The sequence below is a fragment of the Sodiomyces alcalophilus genome (genome assembly GCF_042370955.1).
Source record: "Sodiomyces alcalophilus JCM 7366 unplaced genomic scaffold ACRALscaffold_2, whole genome shotgun sequence".
Lineage (NCBI taxonomy): Eukaryota > Fungi > Ascomycota > Sordariomycetes > Glomerellales > Plectosphaerellaceae > Sodiomyces > Sodiomyces alcalophilus.
This window is the reverse complement of record NW_027263533.1, coordinates 1,233,623-1,247,732: the sequence shown is the minus strand read 5'-3', so window position 1 is coordinate 1,247,732 and position 14,110 is coordinate 1,233,623. Positions and strand designations below refer to the sequence as shown.

The following is a 14,110-nucleotide window of genomic DNA, read 5'->3' as shown; positions in this document are numbered from 1 at the left end:
ATGGGCGGTGCCCGAAAGCAGTCTGAAACAGCTATGCGAAATCCTTCCTCTGTGGGATTTCTTGACGCTAATGAGAGTAGCCATAGAGCCTGAAATGGAATACAGGCCCTTGATCAATATCATAACAGAAGGAATGCATCAGAAGTACACCTGCTCCAAGGCAATAAGGCTTGATTAACCAGAACAGCAATATGGAGAAAGCATAAGCAGTGATCACCAAGGCAAGGAGAAGGCCAGGGGAAGACGAATAGGGGACGAAAGTGGGGGACGACGAAGTCTTCTTTGAGTTACCTAAGGGTTTATTGGTGCATTGATGTCTAGAGCTATCCCCGGGTCGTTCTTTCCAAGTGTCGACTACCTAGGTAGGTAATTTTGATATGAATGAAGCAGGAGCTACCCCTACTACCTACCCCCTATATATCAGGCAGGTACTACGTGTACTGTGGGCAGAAGCCAAGAGATATGCCTGTTTAATATGGGAGCACTTATTCCGACTGGGGCATTTGTTTATTCCGACTGGGGCACCATTTTCGCATCCGGCGCCAGCCGTCCACGATCATTTTTTTTTTTTTTTTGAAATTTCCCATCTACCACGTAACCACGATATCGTCTTCTTTACCCTTGACAATTATCCATCTATCTCTAACGCCTAATAACGTCGAAATGGCGCGTTTACATCCCGATTCTTCATACAATAATAACAATAACAATAAGGTCGTGATCGCCCCGGGGTTCGGGGTCAGGGTCGAAGGCGTGGACAACGTAGAGGGAGGGGTCGGGGTCAATTCAACCTAAATTCCGTGGGAGGCAACCCAATCCCACCTGGATCCTGGTCGGGAACGGATAGGCAATCCACAGGCTACAGGAAGAGCTGGAGAGGCGTGCGTATATTACGTTGTAGGAAGATACGAAGCAGCTGTTTGTAGTCGAATTGATCCGTCGATTGGCGATCGTATCTAAGGCCAAAAAGACGATCCTTAGATAAAAAAAAAAAAAAAAAAAAGGTGATCGTAGGGCGGCTGGCGCCGGCTGCAAAAATGGTGCCCCAGTCGGAATAAGTCCTCCCTTTAATATTCGCTTCCCGGCCCGGTATAACTACTGCGAGTCGTTCCTGCTTAGGTTGTGAGATTCGAGTTATCGTAATGCATCAGGCACTCGACTTGGCCTTATTTGTTCACGTCGAGCAAGTGGCTTCCGCATAACCTTCGACTACCTACATTCTGGACAGAAGCAGAAGCAACGTTCACTATATGCGTTGTTCCTAGCATTTCAAGAACTCTTCCTTCGGCGGACTCAAGAAAGTCATGTGAGCTGACTACAATACGAGCCTCATATTCCTGGAGAAAATATTGTACTGGGAAAGAGGTCTCAAGTCTCCCCACCGAAGGTGACATTTCTTTCTATACATTACATCGAAGGTCCTGCCTGTTAATATATTAGAGGCTAGATGGTATACGAATATACCGCCGATGGCAGAGCGACGGTGTATGTTGGTATCCAATCTGGTTATAAGAGAAGATTGACAGCCATGCGAAACACGGCGAAACCAGTGCTATGGGCAGAAGTCCCCTTGAACCCTTGGTCGTGCCACGCGATTTGGTGATGCCACTATCTAAGCCGAGACAACAGAGGAGGAAAGCTCTCAAGCGGCACACCAGGATAGCTCAGGTCGGCGAGAGTGTGTCAACGAAGAGTGCGGAGCCCACAGAGCCCAAAGCGACCCAGACAGCAGGGAACAGAGTCGTCGTCAAGGTCCTGTCTTGAAATTCTGGCAGAAAGGGGTGGGGAGACGTTGTTGTTCGGGGCTAGCCAGACGAGCGTCCATCGCATGAATACGCTTCAATGACATGCGTTATGTTCTCCTGCAGTGAATTTCCACGCTTTATGGACTAATAAGCGCCGACCCCGTGCAGTGTACTTCATAGCTCTCATTTGAATTCTTGTCAGTCACAATGTCTCCGTAAGGGTCTGAATCCCACCTGTATCAACGCATATTGGCCATGGTGCGTCAGCAGTGCCGAACGATGTTATGAACGATATCTACGATGTAGACAACGATCACGGTGAAAACCCCCTGTATGCACCGTGAGGCTCACGGAAACCATTGTCGCCACAAGAAACAGCTGCGAAAGCCTCCACATTGTTGGCCACCGGTTACGCGTCGCCCAACAGAAACGACTGCAGTGGAGGAGATGATTCCATAACTACGAACCAGGCGGGCCGTTTCTGAATGATCTTCGGTGCTTGTCAAAGAAATGGTGTCTGGCTTGATTTCTCTAAAAATCCCCGGATTATTAGATTTATTAAAACGGAATCAAGGGGCGGTTGCCAAGGGGCCTAAACAGGACTCGGAATACTCTCCAGCTTACGGGGCTGAATCTAAACGTAATAGTTATCCAATCAGGTATCACAACGCGGTTGGGCGTCCAGATCCTTTGGTCGAGAATAACTCGTTCTTACTCCGTAACTGTATAAGTTACTTCCACTGCGGACCACTGAACGAGGGGCACATGCGAACAAAGAGGAAAATTAAAAAAAAAGTGACCTGCCCAGTTTCAAGATTCGAGACGTCCCTTTCCTCCCTTTTCTCTCCTTCTTCTTCTTCTTCTTCTTCTTCTACCCTCAACACCATCTCGGTGACCTTTTCTTAATTCGAACATAACAACGCAGCATCGCCAATGATCAGTCCTGGAACACCCTTCCTCACCAACGCATTCTTCCGGCAGCAGATGCGCTTCCCAAGCCACCATAACCTACAGCGAAGTTACGAGTCCGAGCCACGAGCACGTCGCCGAGGGCTACGTCCAATTGAAGCCGTCCAGAACTCTGTCTTGTTGAGCTGAAGCGGCTCAGCTTAACACAAACTAGACACCACCGCAGCCGAGACCGGACGAAGTGAATTGCGACGAAGTGGGCGACGCATGGGCGTCGACCACTTCGCTCTCTCCTAGAAACCAGTACCCGTAAATCAATAAACACGCGAACCATGATAGCCAAGGCGGCCCCCGCACTGACTACAGTGCGCGGCTTTCACCACCACACACCTGTCACGTCCAACGACGAGGATTCGGACCATGGCTCGTGCAAGACGTCGCCCTCCAGGTCCTCGGGGCCCGTCCGGCAGCATCGTATCGACGACGTAATCAGTGCCAATTGCAGCCCAGTCATGCGTCCGGCCCAATCACCCGGTGTGTCGGGCATCGCGAGATTGCGTCTCCAGACCGACGTCGTCAGCCTGGACATGGCGTCTCGTACGAGTACCATGTCGCAGGCCCCCTGTGGTAACCAGTTAGGGCTAGGCCTCGGCATCGCTCCCAATACTGGCAGTGATGATATTGGGCCCAGCGACACGAAAGACAACCCCAACACGTCGGGCCTCCGAAGCACCGTCATGAGCCGAACTGGGAGCCGGGATGGCACCCAGAGCGAGGCCGGCAGCGATCAATCCGAAGGATACGAGATCAATCTGGAGCAGGGCTACGTCGACGAGAGTGTTCGCGACCGGTCTGGGGGTCCCGGCCCCGGTGACGGAGGGAATGTGCATCGCAAGATGACCGCCGAGGATTTTGAACACCTGCGGTGCCTTGGAAAGGGCACGTACGGCACTGTGCTCCTGGTAAAGCAGCGAGCTACGGGGAGGCTGTACGCGCAGAAACAGCTCAAGAAGGCTTCGCTCACTGTTCACAAGAAGCTGATTGAACAGACCAAGACGGAGCGCCAGATTCTCGAGGATGTCAACCGCCACCCTTTTGTAGTCAAGCTGTACTACGCCTTTCAGGACCACGCCAAGCTCTACCTGATTCTCGAGTACGGCCAGGGTGGGGAGTTGTTCACCCATCTGAACACTGAGAAGATGTTCTCGGAGCCCGTGGCGGCTTTCTACATGGCCGAGTTACTGCTCGCCATCTCGCACCTGCATACCACGCTAGGTGTGGTATATCGGGATCTCAAACCGGAAAACTGCCTCTTGGACGCCGAGGGTCACCTGCTCCTGACTGACTTTGGCCTCTCCAAGGTGGCCATCGGTTCGGATGATCACTGCAATTCTATCTTGGGGACCGTGGAGTACATGGCGCCCGAGGTCATTCTGGGGCAGAAGTACGGGAAAGCAGTAGACTGGTGGTCGTACGGGGCTCTGGGCTTCGACCTGATGACGGGCAACCCGCCTTTTCGTGGGAACAACAACGCCAAAATCCAGGACAACATCGTTAAACAGAAGCTCATCATGCCGTACTTTCTCGGCCCGGACGCCAAGGACCTCCTAACCCGACTCCTGCGGAAGGACCCGGCCAAAAGGTTGGGATCACAGATGCCGAAGGATCTTCAGACGATCAAGAACCATCGCTTCTTCCGCAAAATCGACTGGAAAAAGTTGGCCACCCGGGATATGGAGCCGCCCATCCAGCCTCTGATCACCGACCCCGAACTAGCCGAGAACTTCTCCGACGAGTTCACCGACCTCGCCGTCAGCCCTGTCGTGACGTCGAAGGGTCTCTGGGAAGGCCTGTCGGCCAGGGAGAGCAATAAGGATGATCCGTTTGGCGGGTTCAGTTTCGTGGCTCCAAGCAGCCTCTTGGAAAGCGGCACTTTCCCTATTACGGCGTAAAATCATGGTAATAGACAATGGACGGAGTGGTGCTACATGTCACAAGTTCGCCATTGGGTTGGGACTGGGATTTTGCAAGAGGGCGTGGGACTAGAGAAGCATGCGCGAAGCGTACAGAAAACGGAAAACCAAAAGCAAGGCAACAAAAGCAGGGTCAAGAAAACAGGTCAAGGCATGATTCGGAGTTTGGTACATTGACAGGCAGGAATTGAGCAGATCGCTTTCAGATCGTATCGTCTCCCGTTTAATTTGACAGGTGCTGAGCACCCTGAGTCCCGACGTGTCTAATCTGAGTTCCACGCACCATCCGGCCATATTCACTATATACGGCGCGGATGCCTCTGCTCAAGCTTCCAGAACCAGCTGGACACGGAAAGCCGTCGCAGAATCCAGTCCGTTTAGCAGCCCCCGGGGCATATGATTACCGTTGGGACAGAACTGACTATACGCTCTTACTTCTCTCCCTGGTTGTAAGCTAAGAACGACAAGATGGCCGCCCTATTTATACATTTGCAGTACTCAAGTCCATGGTCTTATTAGACGTGTTTGACGTAGAATTATCTCGATATTCTTCTTTGCCTTCACAGGCCTCCGTTCCTCTTTTCCCCTGGTTTCTCTCGCTTTGGTTGAGTGCATTTTGATGTGTAGAACGATGCAATGCTATTTGCTATCTCGGCTGTGGTTGTCATTGGCTTGCCACCATAAGGGTAGAAAACAATCTTCTCAACTTTGGAGTCAATGTCTCTCCCTTCAAGGTCCCGTAAGGTTGAATTGGCTGGTTTCCCCAATAAAACAAGTCTTTAACGTGCGTAGAGTCCCAGACGGTGAGGCGGCTGAGATAGTTTTCTGACAGGTCGAGGCCCTTATACCTCGGTCAGCATGAGTCACGTGACCTGATCCGCCCAATGTCGGACACTTCCACCCAGTTTGTTTTTCGCCTCAGGCCACCAACCGGGTCCATGATCCAATCAACCCGAGTTCATCCAGCTTTTTATCATCGTCGCCCCAAACCCTCAACGACAGACCCTTTGATCCCTTGAGCCGTGCATAGCCCAATTGAGCACGTCACTTTCATCAAGATGCTCGTTCAATTGTCCAGAGTCTCCGTACGTCCTTGCCCGGCCTCCCCTGTGCTTCCTTGTTTCCCGGACATCCGACATCCTTTCGGGGATGTGACAAAACTAGAAGGCTTGCTTACCAGTTGGAATTCCGTACAGCGTGCCGCTTCGGCCATCCCCCGCATGGCCGCGCAGAGCAATGCCGTGCAATTGAGGACATTCATTGCGCCGACCGTTTCGCGACGTGGTGCGTATTTATCCTTTCTTCGCCGATAACCACCTGAACTGGATATGAGTCTGCGGAGGAGCCGGTGTCGGGGAGCTGGGGAATTGAAGGAGGTTGCGGTTGGCATTGAATATGAGGAGAGGAAGTGAAGTGCATAATGTCTATGGACTGTCCATCTGGGACTCTTCCATGTAGGATGCTGCGCACGACTACTCTCCACGATGTCAACCCGCTCGCCCCTCCTCAACCCCTTCATCCTCCTCCCAAGATCATCTGCACCAGTTTGAAATATCCCCAACATTCCGAACCATCTTATCTAACTGCTATTATTTCTTTCCACAGCCGATTTCGTCCAGGAGCTCTACCTCAAGGAGCTCAAGGCTTACAAGCCCACCCCCGTCAAGGACTCCGACGCCGAGGGCCAAGTCCAGACCTTCAACATCCCCCAGACCCCCGCCTCCCCCGAGGAGACCGACCTCGCCAGCTCGCTGAAGGAATACGAGTCGATGGCCGTCGAGGTCGAGGGCGCCTCTGTCGATGCCGCCGCCACCCGCCCCACCAAGACTCCGGCGACCTGGCTCGTCGACGAGTAGGGTGCTCACCAGACTGGCCCCCAGCCCTGAGATCAAGATCCGCACCTCATCTTTCCTGCGCCCGACCGTTTTTCTCCCTCAACTCCTCACACCATTCAAGCACGCACTGAGTGGGCTATTCCCGGGTGGCAAAAGTTGGGCACCTTGACTGGGGCGGGACAGTGACCTTTTTATTCGACTGCAGGAGAAGAAAATCAAAGCGGCTACTTTACAAGCGGGATTACAATCATATCATTCTCGAGGGAGGTTGAGTGGAACTGGAATAATGACGGATATGGATTGGGAGCGGAGGAGGGAAGCATGATGGAGAGAGGAGGTGGCCGCCGTAGCGGCGGCCACTGTGTATATTGTGTTTCTTACTAAACCCCTTGCTCTAGGTTTAGAAAAATGCGAGTCCATGCGAACATGCCACATTCTGGAAGGCTCTCGTCTCTTGCTTGACGCTTTTCCCTCGCCAACGACTTTCCATCTTTGGCTAGCAATACATGTCTCACAACCCCTCCGGCTCCTCGAACGTGATAAAGTGTACAAGAGATGGTGTGCAATGCGTCGTAAACGAACAAATTGCGAGCGATAAGACCGGGGAACTCCGTCATCGTTCTGCCCGGTTAAAGAGATGGGGAGTGGTTCAATATAGTGGCTTTGCTCGACTTGGATGAGCCCATGGGATCCGTTTGGACTTGGCCAGGTTTCGACATTGCGCAGTATTGGACTTGAAAATGAAGACTCGAGAGATCGACGAGTGTGTACCGATTCAACGCAAGCGGTCTCAGAGCACGATCGAATTTCCCTCGCTAAAGTAGGAATGTATGGTTAGAAACTGGTGGATTAACAGGGCGAATCGACATCGCAATTCCACCCGATACAGCTGGGACCTTTGCGCCTGTGCTAATAAGCATCAGAATCTTGTTGGTGGGCAACCTTTTAGGTGGCCGGACTGATTAGTGAAATGCCTTATATGAACCATGTAAGAAGTTGTCATACAGCGGTTGTTTTACAACGTAACTGTATTGATACAAGCCAACGAAATAGACTGTATGTAAGCGTCAGATTGACCGTGTTAATAATGTCTGCAGATCTATGTTACAGAGATTCCCGCGATTATGGATATCTATATCTACTTCTAGTTGTTCCGCATTTCGAATGTGTTTGTGGCTTGTGTGACAAGGTGTGTGTTGCAAAAATGAGGCTGTTCTTCCCGTGTCGTGATGTATTCGTACAACGTTCACAGTACGAAGTACTCGGGCTTCGGAGGTCAAGAATAAGCGAGGCACGGCGTCTAGGAAATCCTTCTTAATACAGTTAGGTGGATAACCAATGCGAACCAGGGGGTGTGCATTTACCGCTACTCGTCTGATGAAGTCCATATCGGCAGAAATACTGCAATTCAATTGGTCATGGGTCAACCAGCTCCATAAACGTCACGGGGTTCCATGCTGGACACAGAATCGTGCCCCTCCAAGAACCCCACGTTCAACACCAGCGCAAGCGAATTTCGGATCCAGATTTTCCAAAGATGGCATCATCATTCACATTCTCCTTTGGAGGCGATGACATAGAAGAAGAAGAGTTGAACAAAGAAGTCACAAGCTTGGCCTCGAAAGTTGAGAAACACACCCTGTCAGATCCTGCCAACGCCCAGGCCCAAAAGCAGTCGCATCAGCAACAGCCAGCAGCAACAGCCAGCGCATTCCCCGTCCCTGGGAAACCACAGTTACCGCCCACGCTACATGACTTGCGGGATATCTTTCAACAGCTGCCGTCAAAAATTGCGTACGACCTCCTGGAGGTGACTTTGGACGATGGGAGCACTATTGAACTGCCGCGCAGGGAGCTGTGGGATGTCCGAGTTCAGCTGATGGCCGAGGCCGAGACCGAGGATAGCGAGGGGGGCGAGGGACCGGAAGGGCTCGGCGCCCACGACATCAAGACGGGCGTCTACGAAGGAGGCTTCAAAAGCTGGGAGAGCAGCGTCGATCTTGTCAAGGTCCTGGCCGCCGAGAAGCACATGGATATGGCGCGACGACGGCCGCTCCGTGCGATCGAGGTATGACTTCCCTGAAAACACAGTCCCGCGGTGGATTTGAGTCCAGAATGCGATGTGGGAGAAGGCGAAAACATGAGGGGAAAAAAAACAAAAGGTCGATCAACTGACGAGCGGCCGTGGGAGGCCAACGGTCTGAACAGCTTGGATGCGGTACAGCGCTGCCTTCGCTGGCAATTTTTCAGTGGGCCATGAAAGCCCGAGTCGAGTCGGACGCGACTGGTCGCCAACCCCCGCTGTTTCTAGTCCTCGCCGACTACAACCCGACAGTGTTGCAGTTGGTGACCTTGCCAAACTTCATCCTCACCTGGGCTCTCGCTCATCAGTCACGCGGCTGCACAGCGCTCGAAGGGGCGTTCGACCTCGAGGGGGAACTCGAACTGACACCCGAGGTTCTCACTGCCTTTGGGGACTTCCTTATCACGTCCGACATTTCGTTGAACTTCGTCTCCGGAGGGTGGTCGGCCGAACTGATGGATCTTATCTACAGTCTCGACCTCAGCACAGGCCCACGCGACGACGACGACCGAGACGGCGAGGGCGTGAGTCAAGGCAGGATGAAACAGCATGAGAATGAAAAGGAGAGCGAGACTGGAAATGGGAATGTAACTTCGAATTCGGGTCCGACGGGGAACGAGGACCACGAGACGCTGGTACTGGGCGCCGAGACGATCTATTCGCCATTCGCCCTCGACGCATTTACTGAAATGATGTTTGCCATTCTTGCCAGGGAGCGATCGTCGTCGTCGTCGCGAGACGGAGATCAGTTCCAGTGCCAGGCCCTAGTAGGGGCCAAACGAATGTACTTTGGCGTCGGCGGGTCCCTGGACGACTTTATCGACAAGGCCAGGGACAAAGGGGCGACAGTGACACAATTGAGAGAAGAGGCGGAGGGCGTTGTGCGAGGCGTCGTCCGTTGTGTCTTGTGATCGGATTGGCTTTTTCTCCCCAGCCAAACTGGTCGCGAATCTGACCAACGTGGTTTTCTTCCATTCTCAATGAAGGGAATGGGCCAGACCTCTGGGTACATCACCCATCGTACCGAGAGCACAATTAATAAGTACAGTGTACGTACAACGTACGTTGACTTCTACGTTCCTCCCCGGGCCGGCCGCGCGAGTGTGGACCTGACTGACTTCATCCCGAGGTGTTCTAGACGGGAAGGATAGGTCAGGGGAAAGAAGGCGCTACGCTACTCGCTACTCGACAACCTAACGAATCATGTTCCCGTACGCCGTACCATTCATCGAATCCCATGACAGTGTTGTATATTAGATACCTACCTTATTTGTACTGTACCTACATCGGTATATGTACAGTACTCATTTACAGCACACTTCTTTCTGATTTGTGTGGGGTGATCTATTGGCGCGTACAAAATGGAAGGAATGGGAGACGACGCGGAGTTCATGCCTGCCTGCTTGCAAGTTTGACCAGGGGTTTCGCCGGCGGAGCCCGTTGGTGGACGATGCTCATTTCCTCTAACCCGTCGTTCATTCCAACCAAGGCCTGGGGCCCCAGGCTAAATTAGGGGGTAATTTCTTCCTAACTGGTTCTAGCCAAGCCTTGCTTATCAGGTCCCATGAAATCAAGCACACAGGTAGGCATCGAATTGTGATGACCCCCCAGGTTCCCACCTCTCATTTCTTAAGGGCCCGTCTTTCCACCTCGCCGTCGCTTCTCGCTTAGCCTTTCTTGATCTTCTCCTTCCTTCGTGACAGTTGTCAAGCCTTCCTTCCTCTCCCTGTCCGCCCAGGTCGTCGTCAAACTCGTCGTCTCTCGTTCAAATATCCTCACTTTACGTCGTCATTCTTTTCTTGTTCGTCGTATTGTCTGGTCTGTCATTGAAGTGGTCTTAAAACATTCTGCAACAACAACACAACATCAGCATCATCAACAATTCAAACTACGGGTACCCCTTAATACTTCGTATTACTGTATCCATCCCATCTCGGTCATCCGCCGCGTTCCACCAGCCGGCCTCTGATGTAAGTCTGCGTGCCAAACAGCACTTTACATCTCCCTCCGTCGCGCGCGGCTCCTGCCGCCGCTCATTATCACCATATCCTGTCTGGCTCGGTTTCTTCTTGTTTTTGTCGTCTCATCCAGCAAACGTAGGCAGACACATGTTGTCTCTGTTTTGTGTCTCTGCCTTGCACCGTCTTTCTTCTTCTTCTCTTCCATGCTGCACCGACTCTCCCCTCCTTCCATTTCGGCAACATAATCCAGGAGCGTGTCCGTTCACTTGCTAATCCCAAAGATTTCTGCTCCTCCAGTTCTTCACTTGACTTCATAACCCGCCTCAATAACCGGATTCCTGTCCCAGAACACACAACGCCCACAATGAAGACGTTTACTTTTGCTACCCTCGCTGGCCTTGTTGCTTTCGTCCAGGCCCAGAATGGCGACTTTATCATCACCAACTCGGAATTTGACCTTGTCGCCGGTGAGGAGTTCACCCTGGAGTGGACCGGCAATGATGGCCCCGTCACTGTCCGCCTCCAGACTGGTCCCCCGGACAACCTCCAGACCATCGAGGTGCTTGCCGGTACGTTTTAGTCCTCTAGTCGATGCCAACGCAATAAATGTTTTCCCTCCGTTCGCCGTGCTAACTAAGACGCTGCAGAGGGCCTGACGGGCGACTCCTTCACCTGGGTTGTCCCTGCGGACATTGCGGACAACACGTACAACTTCCAGGTCGAAGATGAGGGAAGTGGTGAAGTCAACTACAGCGTCCAGTTCCCCCTTGACGGCGATGACTCTGCCGTCTCGGTAACCCCGTCCGCCGAACCGTCGGCCGAGCCCTCTGCCACTTCTGCCACTCCCTCGGATGCGACCACGTCGGATACTCCGGCCAGCACCTCCGCCGCTGCCAGCTCTACTGAAGCCTCTGTCATCTCCAGCGCCATTTCTTCCGCCATTAGCTCGGCAGTTTCTTCTGCTTCCGAGTCGGTTAGCTCCTCGGTGTCGGAGGAAGCCAGTACGTCCTATCCCGGTCCCATCCATGTTTTCGTGACTACGTTTTATTGATACCGATCATCACAGGTGCCACCGAGTCCGACGACGCGATGCCCAGCGAGTCCGACCGCGTCGAGGTCCCCGACGCCGGTGCCGGACGCCTTGGCAGCCCTCTCACCCTGCTCGGCCTAACCGTTGCCGCCCTTCTCTACCTTCAGTAATCTCTGATGCGTTGAAGCGATGCCAGGGATGCGCCATTAGTACGAAGTTTGGGATGATGTGACCCTTATGTAGTAACTCACGGCCTTGGCATGTTGAGCCCGTGAGGCACCATGGTACGGAATGGGGCTGGGTTATGTCTCGTAAATTCGTGACATGATGAGGTATCATCAGGAAGGCTTGCTTCTATCAATTATGTCATGGCACTTGTGCAATTCGTGCACTTGCCAGCATCATTAGTTCTAATGCGACGGACATGTCTTCATTCGCCGGGGTATTCGCTCGCTCCTCCCCAACTAAGGGAAACCGTAAGAGGTCGTTTGCCTGTTCGTTATACCAACATGTATGAGGCATGCGCAGTCCCTCGCTTTGCGGGTACCTGCATATCTCGGGTAAGGTGAGAGCCGGCGCGATGAGCGCCTCCGCATAGGGGAATACAAGGCACTCTGCATCCCCCGATCCGCGATGGCCGTCACAGCCGGCTCCCGTTGAGGCCATCCATGCACGTTTGCGCTAAGGCGTGTGTATGTACTTGCTTTGTAGCATCCATCTTAATCGCTTCGAATCGCACAAGCAAGGTTACGAAGTTGTCTTAGGACCGCCCAGTCGAACTGGTGAATTACATGCAAATTCATGAATCTACCAGGCAAAATGTAATCAGTACAGTACACTCACTCCACAGCTATGCCATCCACACATTCCCCCGAACCAAATGTGATCTTTGGAGCAGTGTGGCTCGCCCAATCCACGTCTATATACGATATGCGCACAGATGTAGGTATGAACCCAATCCTCCCCTGGTTTCGATCCTGTGCCCCGTATATATATCGCCAACCAGCGCCTATAGATGGAGGGATATACCACGATGAAAGGTTGCAGATACATCTGCATTAAACACATTCGATTAGGTCGCGCCCGGTTATCGGGTGAACAATTTTACGCGACAAGTGTTCTTCGCCGCTCAGAGCTTGCTCTTCAGCTTGCCGGCCCTCGACTCGTCTGATACGACGACGACGACGACGGCAATGTCGTCTATCTTTCCGCCCCGCCAGTTTTCATGGGGATACCACTTTTGTACATCTTTGGCGAAGGGCCCGTCCCGTTTGGAGTTAATGCTCGCGGCTTTCGCGGCGGCGGTGATCTCGGTCGCGAGGACGCTCTGGAGGCTGATTGGTAACCTGGAACGCGAGGAAGGCGAGGGTTGGTTTTGCGTCGTCGTCAGGGCGTGTAAATCATCGATGACGCGGATCTCCCCCTTGTCTCCTGCCACGGCTTCCCCGTCGCTACCGGGGGTCGTGGTGACCCAAGCCCCGGAAGACGTCATGACCCGGCGAGTGATGCGGAGGACGTCCTGGTTGAAAAGATTGTCCCAGACACCGTCGCTGGCAAAGACAAGAACGTCGCCGTGGCGCAGCTGGTGATGGGTGACGTCGGCGTCGCGGGGAAAGTCGCTGAGCTGTGCGCCGCCGAAAGCGGCCATGCGGGCGGCGACGGAAGGGGGGACGACGGAGAGCTGGAAGGGGGTGTTGAAAGCGTGGGTCTGTGGTTCCGAGTAGGCGTGGACGGCGCCGAGACGCAGCTGGATGAAACCAGAGTCGCCGAGGTTGGCGACGTCAAGAGTGCCGTCCGGTGCCGCGACAGCGACGCAGGCGGTGCTGCCGCCCGCGCGGATGGTCGGGTCTTCGCAGACGAGCTGGTAGCCGACCTGCAAGAGGCTGCGGGCCGAAGGCGGGTGAGGGGTCTTGGACTCGGCGGTATCCTCGGGGTCCTCGTGATATTCGTCGGCCGCGGCGGAGATGTACTCGCAGAGGCCGTGGGAGAAGTCTGCGGGATCGACGCCCGAGTCGACCCAGCCGCCGACACCGTCGGCGACGCCGAGGGCTACGGCATTGGTGTCGCCTACGCGGCTGACGAAGAAGGCGTCATGGCCGCTGTCCGGGCGGGCCGACTTGTTTCCCCTTGTCTGTGGAAAGCGGTTGGAGGAGTCGAAGTGGAAGACGTGCGTGGTCGGGTCGAAACGGCGGTCTTTCCCTGTGAAGGAGGCGGCTACATGGAAGGTGAAGGGACCGCTGGAGTCAGTGGGTGACTTCGAGGAGTTTGTCGTCGAGAAGGAGCGTCTATCGTGACGGGACGGGGGCGGATCGATCGCCATTCGAAAGGGTTGGGCGCGGGTGCGGCTGAGGGCTGGGAGATGGGGGGTTTTTCATCAGTCCTGCCTCTTCAACTAAGAAAACTTCTGGTGCATATATATGTACATATATTCCTACCTAACCTATAGAGAGGACGGATGGGTGAGAGCGATGGTAGTTGGTGACGAGATGCAATCAGCGATGCAGCCATTGCTTTGGGTGTGCTGCAATATGTCGTGGTTCCTGCAGGTGTTGTACCCTCCCCCTCGGCATATCG

The 14,110-nt window shown here is 53.6% G+C and overlaps 5 protein-coding genes across 5 annotated transcripts; 4 read left to right on the top strand and 1 right to left on the bottom strand.

The window, feature by feature from the left end:
* The first annotated feature begins 2,624 nt into the window (after window positions 1-2,624).
* ACRALDRAFT_1060930 (uncharacterized protein) lies at window positions 2,625-5,127 on the top strand. The gene has a single exon (XM_071016330.1). It carries the CDS (start codon window positions 2,987-2,989, stop codon window positions 4,604-4,606), a length of 1,620 nt encoding a protein of 539 aa, XP_070876622.1. The 5' UTR covers window positions 2,625-2,986; the 3' UTR covers window positions 4,607-5,127.
* A 558-nt stretch (window positions 5,128-5,685) lies between these two features.
* ACRALDRAFT_1068151 (uncharacterized protein) lies at window positions 5,686-6,483 on the top strand (the record flags this gene model as incomplete). The annotated part of the gene is made up of 3 exons (XM_071017532.1): window positions 5,686-5,712; window positions 5,824-5,911; window positions 6,233-6,483. The coding sequence occupies 3 exons, from the start codon at window positions 5,686-5,688 to the stop codon at window positions 6,481-6,483; spliced, it is 366 nt and encodes a 121-aa protein (XP_070876621.1).
* Window positions 6,484-7,965: 1,482 nt separating this feature from the next.
* Window positions 7,966-9,651, top strand: ACRALDRAFT_1074577 (uncharacterized protein). The gene is made up of 2 exons (XM_071018260.1): window positions 7,966-8,530; window positions 8,671-9,651. The coding sequence occupies exons 1-2, from the start codon at window positions 8,000-8,002 to the stop codon at window positions 9,454-9,456; spliced, it is 1,317 nt and encodes a 438-aa protein (XP_070876620.1). The 5' UTR covers window positions 7,966-7,999; the 3' UTR covers window positions 9,457-9,651.
* Window positions 9,652-10,870: 1,219 nt separating this feature from the next.
* Window positions 10,871-11,706, top strand: ACRALDRAFT_1068149 (uncharacterized protein; the record flags this gene model as incomplete). The annotated part of the gene is made up of 3 exons (XM_071017531.1): window positions 10,871-11,075; window positions 11,154-11,507; window positions 11,573-11,706. The coding sequence occupies 3 exons, from the start codon at window positions 10,871-10,873 to the stop codon at window positions 11,704-11,706; spliced, it is 693 nt and encodes a 230-aa protein (XP_070876619.1).
* Window positions 11,707-12,665: 959 nt separating this feature from the next.
* On the bottom strand, window positions 12,666-14,044 carry ACRALDRAFT_2040017 (uncharacterized protein; the record flags this gene model as incomplete). Its single annotated transcript, XM_071021012.1, has 2 exons — window positions 12,666-13,888; window positions 13,960-14,044. 2 exons carry the CDS (start codon window positions 14,042-14,044, stop codon window positions 12,666-12,668), a joined length of 1,308 nt encoding a protein of 435 aa, XP_070876618.1.
* Window positions 14,045-14,110: the final 66 nt, after the last annotated feature.